The 8,868-nt window shown below is 39.6% G+C and overlaps 1 protein-coding gene across 1 annotated transcript; it reads left to right on the top strand.

Moving 5' to 3' along the window:
• Positions 1-343: 343 nt before the first annotated feature.
• Positions 344-8,537, top strand: LOC129868537 (NLR family CARD domain-containing protein 3-like). The gene is made up of 8 exons (XM_055942629.1): positions 344-655; positions 1,005-1,089; positions 1,218-1,446; positions 1,847-3,638; positions 3,925-4,098; positions 7,193-7,366; positions 7,560-7,606; positions 7,990-8,537. The coding sequence occupies exons 1-8, from the start codon at positions 588-590 to the stop codon at positions 8,517-8,519; spliced, it is 3,099 nt and encodes a 1,032-aa protein (XP_055798604.1). The 5' UTR covers positions 344-587; the 3' UTR covers positions 8,520-8,537.
• The last annotated feature ends 331 nt before the right edge of the window (positions 8,538-8,868 follow it).

The raw sequence follows: 8,868 nt of genomic DNA, 5'->3' as shown, positions 1-8,868 counted from the left end.
TAGACGGGTGACATTATCTGCCAAAGTAACAGCCCTGTAGACAAAGAAGAGCTCTCCAGTAGGTACCAAAACATTCAAAGACCATTTTCTCTAAGTGAGGTTACAAGTTTATCAACGTTCAAAGCAGAATTAATTTCCCATTGTTCCTCAACTGTAGTGTCTGATATACCATTTTGAGTCTGTACTTTTATCCAATATGAAAAACACGGTTTCAAATGTTGCTACATTTTGTCACATTTTGCAAAAAAACATGATTATTTGTGTCTCTGAAATTAAACTATCAAGAATTAGATTATAAACAAATACATGTCTGTCATTGAACTACCCCATGCCGTGATTAGATAGTGAAAAAACACTAATCTCTTTCAAAATGTCTTTAAGAAATGAAAAGCACATTTTCAAAAATGTCAGAAATTTGATTGATACGAACGTTTCTGAAAAGTGATATATAGCGTTTCGGAATGAAACTCTTCTTATGTTTCCCCATCTGAGCTCAGAGTAGATGAGAGATGTAATGTTTGTCTCTGTTGTGTTGAAGCCCAATCAAGCAGGAGAGACCAGCCTCCCCTGTACCCAGCTGTGTGTCCATGAACAGTGACTGGTCTATGGATCCTCCTATAAACTTTAGAGAGGGAGACTTTTCTACTGAACAAAGGTAAGAAGAGCTCACGGGTCATGGTCAGTGAGTTAAACAACACTGTCTCTAGTCATTTCTCCTCTCCCATTTTCCCATTTATTGTTGTTGTTTTCATAATCCATTGGCTAATCCTTTGTCCATTTTCATAGTCCTGTGTGTGTGGGTGTGTGTGTGTGTGTGTGTGTTTGTGTTTGTGTGTGTGTGTGTGTGTGTGTGTGTGTGTGTGTGTGTGTGTGTGTGTGTGTGTGTGTGTGTGTGTGTGTGTGTGTGTGTGTGTGTGTGTGTGTGTGTGTGTGTGTGTGTGTGTGTGTGAGCGTGTGTGTGCACACCCTGGATGAGGAGATGTAATCTCATGTTTTGTCCACAGAAACCAACAGGAGAGATCAGAGTCAGAGATTCTCAGTGGTGAGTCTTCCCAGAGTCATCAAACAGACCTGGCCTCCATATTCAGGGTATGTGGTCCTGTTATGTACATTTGTTTTTGTTTACCTCAAGTAAATTTGATCTGTCAATCATTCATTAATGTGTTAATGAGAAACAGTTATTCTCTTGCTTAACTTATCTACTTTATTTATTTCAGTTGCTTGAAGAGAAAATTATGACATTTGTGAAGAACGAGCTGAAGATGTTCAAGAGGATTCTTAGTCCAGAACTCCCAGAAGGCTTTGAGAGTCAGAAGCAGGATAAGGAAGTGGTGGATGCTGAAGATGAGAAGCAGGAGAGCAGTGCCAGAGAGGGGGCTCTGGAGATCACACTGCACATCCTGAGGAAAATGAACCAGAAGGAGCTTGCTGACACGCTGGAGAAATGTAAGAGCTGTCTGCCTCATGTTGAATGCTGTTTTATAACATTTAAAAGCTGTAGCTAAAGTACAGCTAAAGTAGATGTGTAACTCAATGATATTGTAGCAGCCTTAACACAACACCTAGTGACCTCATCAAGTAGCAGCAGGGATGTGTTGTGGTGATTAATTTAGAGAGAGAGAGAGAACATTAATAATACCATCAATAATACCAATAATAATATAATCAGTCACACCAGTCTGTAATGCAATATGAAAACATTTACACATTTATACAGTCAGTTAAAATAATAAATTATTATTTATTTATAAATTATTATAATTTTAAACTTTATAACAGTCCTACAATACTGTAGTTATTAAATCAGACGTAATATTAATATCCTCTGTGTTAATTCTTCATTCAGATGAGCTTGCTGTGATTTGCCAACGTGAACTCAAATCTAATCTAAAGAAGAAGTTTCAATGTGTATTTGAGGGGATCGCTAAACAAGGAAACCCAACACTTCTCAATAAGATCTACACAGAGCTCTACATCACAGAGGGAGGAACAGGAGAGGTCAATAATGAACATGAGCTGAGACAGATTGAGACAACAACCAGGAAACAAGCAAGACCAGAGACTGCAATCAAATGTAACGACATCTTCAAACCCTTAACTGGACAAGACAAACTTATCAGAACTGTGCTGACAAAGGGAGTCGCTGGCATTGGAAAAACAGTCTCTGTGCAGAAGTTCATTCTGGACTGGGCTGAAGGAAAAGCAAATCAGGATGTCCAATTTGTATTTTCATTCCCTTTCCGGGAGCTGAATTTGATGAAAGAGGACAAACACACTTTGATTGAACTTCTCAATCACTTCTCAATGGAAACCAAACAATCAAGAATCTCCAACTACAACAAGTACAAAGTTCTGTTCATCTTTGATGGTCTGGATGAGTGCCGACTGCCCCTAGACTTCCAGAAGAACAAGATCTGTTGGGACATCACAGAGTCAACCTCAGTGGATGTTCTGCTGACAAATCTCATCAAGGGAAATCTGCTTCCCTCTGCTCTCCTCTGGATAACTACCCGACCTGCAGCAGCCAATAAGATTCCTTCAGGGTGTGTTGACCAGGTGACAGAGGTACGAGGGTTCAATGACCCACAGAAGGAGGAGTACTTCAGGAAGAGATTCAGTGATGAGAACCTGGCCAGCAGAATCATCTCACATATAAAGACATCAAGGAGCCTCCACATCATGTGCCACATTCCAGTCTTCTGTTGGATTTCTGCAACAGTCCTTGAACACATGCTGGAACATAAGAGAGAAGAGATGCCCAAGACTCTGACTGAGATGTACACACACCTTGTGGTGTTTCATACCAAACAGAAGAATGAAAAGTATCCTGGGAAAGAAGAGACAGGTCCACACTGGAATGAAGAGAGCATTCTGTCACTGGGAAAACTGGCTTTTCAACAGCTTGTGAATGGCAATCTGATTTTCTATGAAGAAGATCTGAAAGAGGCTGGCATTGATGTCAATGAAGCCTCAGTGTACTCAGGATTGTGCACACAGCTCTTTAAAGAGGAATGTGGGCTGTACCAGGACAAGGTGTACTGCTTTGTTCATCTGAGCATTCAGGAGTTTCTGGCTGCTGTATATGTGTTCCTCTCATTCAACAACAACAATGAGAATCTAATGGACAAACCTCAATCAACGTCGAGGAACCTTTCTGTGCTGTTCAGAGACAAGCATAAAGTTTCTGTCTACAAGAGTGCTGTGGATAAAGCCTTACAAAGTGAGACAGGAAACCTGGACCTTTTCCTTCGCTTCCTTCTGGGCCTCTCACTGGAGTCCAATCAGAAGCACTTACAAGGTCTACTGACAAAGACAAGAAGCAGCTCACATATCCATGAAAAAACAGTCAAGTACATCAAGAAGAAGATCAAGAAGAATCCCTCTCCAGAGAGGTGCATCAATCTGTTCCACTGTCTGAATGAACTGAATGACCATTCTCTAGTGGAGGAGATCCAAAGCTACCTGAGCTCAGGAAGTCTCTCAAAACCCAAACTGTCACCTGCACAGTGGTCAGCTCTGGTCTTTGTGTTGCTGACTTCAGAAAAGGAGCTGGATGTGTTTGACCTGAAGAAATACTCCAGATCAGAGGAAGGTCTTTTGAGGCTGCTGCCAGTGGTCAAAGCCTCCAGAGCTGTTCTGTGAGTAAATAAAATGACATTTAAGAACTAATCATCAGGAAGAAATATTCAGTTTAGAGACAAATATGTATTATAATATGTATTTAATGTTATATTGAAAAACATATTGAATAAATGCATTGATTTTCACATTAGTATAACATTATGACCATACAATTCTAGGAGACGGAAGATGAATCTATATGTTGTTTGAGAGAATTAACTAAATGCGTCTTCCATTGTCCTTCTACACTACTGGTGTTAAATTAACAGTGTGTTTGTGAAATCATGATGATCTCTTTGTCAGGCTGTCAGGCTGTCTAGTCACAGAGGAAGGCTGTGCTTCTCTGGTCTCAGCTCTGAGGTCAAACCCCTCACACCTGAGAGAGCTGGACCTGAGTAACAATGACCTGAAGGATTCAGGAGTGAAGCTGCTCTCTGCTGGACTGGGGAATCCCCACTGTAAACTGGAGACTCTGAGGTCAGTATTCCTGTAGTTGGTCAACAAGTGATAACTGTTCACCAGATCCACATGTGTTTACCAGACACACATAGTCCACACCATATGTGTTGGGACAGTGAAGCTTACAGTTTTAAATTTGGTGCTATGCTCCACCATTTTGGATTTGAGATATGTTTCATATTAGGTGACAGTACAGAATGAGGTCAGTATTATCATGAAAGCACTTTATGTATGTTGTTCTCTCAATTGTAGAAGTCTTAATTATTTGGACAAATTTACTTATATTGTACTAAAGTAGTCATAAGTTTAGTATTTGGTCCCATATTCCATGCCTGCAGTGATTGGATCAACCTTGTGATTCTACTAACTAACTAACTTGTTACTTGTCAAACTTGTTGAATTCATTTGCAGTTTGTCTTGGTTGTGTTTTGGATGTTGTTTTTCCTAATAGAAACTGAATGGTGAATAATGTCCTGTCATTTTGGAGTCACTTCACTTGTATTGTCAGTAAGAATAGAAGATGTTTCTGAACACTTCTACATTCATGTGGATGCTACCATGATTATGAATAATCAAAAGTTTTGTTGTAGTCTCTGTTATTGGTAATGGTGAGAGGTTAGCATGTTTTGTTGTAACCTCTGTTATTGGTAAGGGTGAGAGGTTAGCATGTTTTGTTGTAGCATCTGTTATTGGTAATGGTGAGAGCTTAGCATGTTTTGTTGTAGTCTCTGTTATTGGTAATGGTGAGAGGTTAGCATGTTTTGTTGTAGTCTCTGTTATTGGTAATGGTGAGAGGTTAGCATGTTTTGTTGTAGTCTCTGTTATTGGTAATGGTGAGAGGTTAGCATGTTTTGTTGTAGTCTCTGTTATTGGTAATGGTGAGAGGTTAGTATGTTTTGTTGTAGCCTCTGTTATTGGTAATGGTGAGAGATTAGCATGTTTTGTTGTAGCCTCGTATTGGTAATGGTGAGAGGTTAGCATGTTTTGTTGTAGCCTCTGTTATTGGTAATGGTAAGAGGTTAGCATGTTTTGTTGTAGCCTCTGTTATTGGTAATGGTGAGAGGTTAACATGTTTTGTTGTAGCCTCTGTTATTGGTAATGGTGAGAGGTTAGCATGTTCTGTTGTATCCTCTGTTATTGGTAATGGTGAGAGGTTAGCATGTTTTGTTGTAGCCTCTGTTATTGGTAATGGTGAGAGGTTAGTATGTTTTGTTGTTGCCTCTGTTATTGGTAATGGTGAGAGGTTAGCATGTTTTGTTGTAGCCTCTGTTATTGGTAGTGGTGAGAGGTTAGCATGTTTTGTTGTATCCTCTGTTATTGGTAATGGTGAGAGGTTAGCATGTAGTGTTGTAGCCTCTGTTATTGTTAATGGTGACAGGTTAGCATGTTTTGTTGTAGCGTCTGTTATTTGTAATGGTGAGAGGTTAGCATGTTTTGTTGTATCCTCTGTTATTGGTAATGGTGAGAGGTTAGCATGTTTTGTTGTAGTCTCTGTTATTGGTAATGGTGAGAGGTTAGCATGTTTTGTTGTAGCTCTGTTATTGGTAATGGTGAGAAGTTAGCATGTTTTGTTGTAGCCTCTGTTATTGGTAATGGTGAGAGGTTAGCATGTTTTGTTGTAGCCTCTGTCATTGGTAATGGTGAGAGGTTAGCATGTTTTGTTGTAGTCTCTGTTATTGGTAATGGTGAGAGGTTAGTATGTTTTGTTGTAGCCTCTGTTATTGGTAATGGTGAGAGGTTAGCATGTTTTGTGGTAGTGTCTGTTATTGGTAATGGTGAGAGGTCAGCATGTTTTGTTGTAGCCTCTGTTATTGGTAATGGTGAGAGGTTAGCATGTTTTGTTGTAGCCTCTGTTATTGGTAATGGTGAGAGGTTTGCATGTTTTGTTGTAGCCTCTGTTATTGGTAATGGTGAGAGGTTAGTATGTTTTGTTGTAGTCGCTGTAATTGGTAATGGTGAGAGGTTAGCATGTTTTGTTGTAGTCGCTGTTATTGGTAATGGTGAGAGGTTAGCATGTTTTGTTGTAGCCTCTGTTATTGGTAATGGTGAGAGGTTAGCATGTTTTGTTGAAGCCTCTGTTATTGGTAATGGTGAGAGGTTAGCATGTTTTGTTGTCGTCTCCGTTATTGGTAATGGTGAGAGGTTAGCACGTTTTGTTGTAGCCTCTGTTATTGGTAATGGTGAGAGGTTAGCATGTTTTGTTGTAGCCTCTGTTATTGGTAATGGTGAGAGGTTAGCATGTTTTGTTGTAGCCTCTGTTATTGGTAATGGTGAGAGGTTAGCATGTTTTGTTGTAGCCTCTGTTATTGGTAATGGTGAGAGGTTAGCATGTTTTGTTGTAGTCTCTGTAACTCTCTCACTCATTATTATTCATGATTCATGATTCATTTGTATTAATCAAGGCATCATCAGGATTAATTTAGTAGTGTTTAGAAACATGTTATCGACTCACTTAGACAGAAAATTACTCCACCATTTTAATATTGGGCGAAACATAACCCAAAACACAACCAAAACAAGTTTGAGTCACAGGCTTGATGTAGTCACTGCATTCAAGGAATATGGGACCAAATACTAAACTTTTGACTACTTTAATACAGTGAGTGAATTGGTCAGAATACTTATGACTTCTTCAAATAGGGGGACTAGATACATAAAGTGCTTTCATTTATAAATGGTGAAACAGATATATATTAAAATACCCTCAAATAAAAGGTGACATTATATACTATCACCTCATACGAAACATTTGATCTGAAATCCAAAATGTTGGAGTATAGAGCCACATTTAAAATGTTACCTTCACTGTCAAAATAGATACGGTGTAGACTGTAAACTCAATACAATCTAAATCTGATACCTCACTGTCTGTCTTTTGACCGATACTGCTTTTTAAACTGGTCTGGTCAGTCTACTCAAATATTTGTACTATACATTTTTCTATCTACAAGTAATTTTATGATCATTTATAATAATGATACATTAATTTATAAATAGATATGGCAGGTTTCAGGACACTGATGTATCTGAAAATGTTGAAAAAATAATACTGCCACTATTTTCACCACCAAAGAATATCAGAGTGATTTTAATACGATTTGTCTCTTTGCAGGCTGTCACGCTGTCTAGTCACAGAGGAAGGCTGTGCTTCTCTGGTCTTAGCTCTGAGGTCAAACCCCTCACACCTGAGAGAGCTGGATCTGAGCTACAATCACCCAGGAGTCTCAGGAGTCAGACTGCTCTCTGCTAGACTGGAGGATCCACACTGCAGACTGGAGAAACTCAAGTATGTAGAGGGTTTATGTCAATGTTCATATCAGACAAGTTTGACTTATCAGGCTAGTTAAGACAAACATTCTTACCACCACTTGGACAAAGTTATATGCTGACTGTGTGTGTCCAGTGTGTGTGTGTGTGTTGTGTGTGTGAGTTCCCGTGTATCACTCAATGACTGTCTGTTCTTCTGCTTACCTCTACAGTGTGGAACATGGTGGAGAGTACACAATGAAACCTGGGCTGAGAAAATGTGAGTGTTGACTGCTGTGAAGAATATGACTAAGAATAAGTCTTAATTCAAGTTAAGTCAAAGTCAAAGACCACCATCATTACTTACTTGGTCATATTAAATATCAGCTGTAGTTCTACAGAAGCAGAAATCAGGGACACCAAAGTTTACAAAGAGTTGCTTTGACAATGTGTGTGTGTGTGTGTGTGTGTAATTAATGGGAATAAGTGTGTTTTATATTACCATACAGTGTAACATATGATCATTCAATAAGTCTCAAGTTACCTTAACTTCTCCTTTTGATACCTAGAAACATCTACATTAAATGAATTAGTGAAAAGTGAGTTAACATTCTAATATGAATGATGATGATTTCTAATATTGTGTCTGGTTTCATCCATCAGATGTCTGTGATATCACACTGGACCTAAACACAGTAAACAGACTCCTCTCTCTGTCTGAGGAGAACAGAAAGGTGACATGTAGGAGAGAGAAGCAGCCGTATCCTGATCACCCAGAGAGATTTGAGGGCTGGCAGCAGGTGCTGTGTAGAGAGGGTCTGACTGGGCGCTGTTACTGGGAGACAGAGTGGAGTGGGAGATGGGCTGTTATAGGAGTGACATATAAAGGAATCAGCAGGAGAGGAGGGGGTGATGACTGTTGTCTTGGAGACAATGACAAGTCCTGGTGTCTGTTCTGCTCTGACAACAGTTACTCTGCCTGTCACAATAATAATCACACTACTATAGACGTCCCCTCCTCCAGCTCCCACAGAGTAGGAGTGTATCTGGACTGGCCAGCCGGCACTCTGTCCTTCTATAGAGCCTCCTCTGACACATTGACCCACCTGTACACATTCACCTCCACATTCACTGAGCCCCTCTATCCAGGGTTTTGGGTTGATGATGTTGACTCCTCAGTGTCACTGAAATAAAAACCTGACAGACACACACACACACACTGGACAAACACACTGGACAGAAACACACTGACTCACACACATAGCATACTGGAAACACACACACTGACACACACACATACACACAGGACACATACACACACTGGACACAAACACACACACACATGCTGGACTCACACACACACTGTACTCACACACACACATGCTGGACTCACACTGTTATGGGATTTTTATGAATAATGACTGAATTATGTATACATGTAACTTAGAATTATAACTAAACAGAATACTACTATGTTACTGTATGGATGTATGAATCTTATTATAATCATAATACTGAATATAATGTGTGTAATATTAATCA

Source organism: Salvelinus fontinalis, chromosome 2 (genome assembly GCF_029448725.1).
Source record: "Salvelinus fontinalis isolate EN_2023a chromosome 2, ASM2944872v1, whole genome shotgun sequence".
Lineage (NCBI taxonomy): Eukaryota > Metazoa > Chordata > Actinopteri > Salmoniformes > Salmonidae > Salvelinus > Salvelinus fontinalis.
Note: the sequence above shows the minus strand (reverse complement) of the source record. Positions and strands in the feature narration are given on the sequence as shown.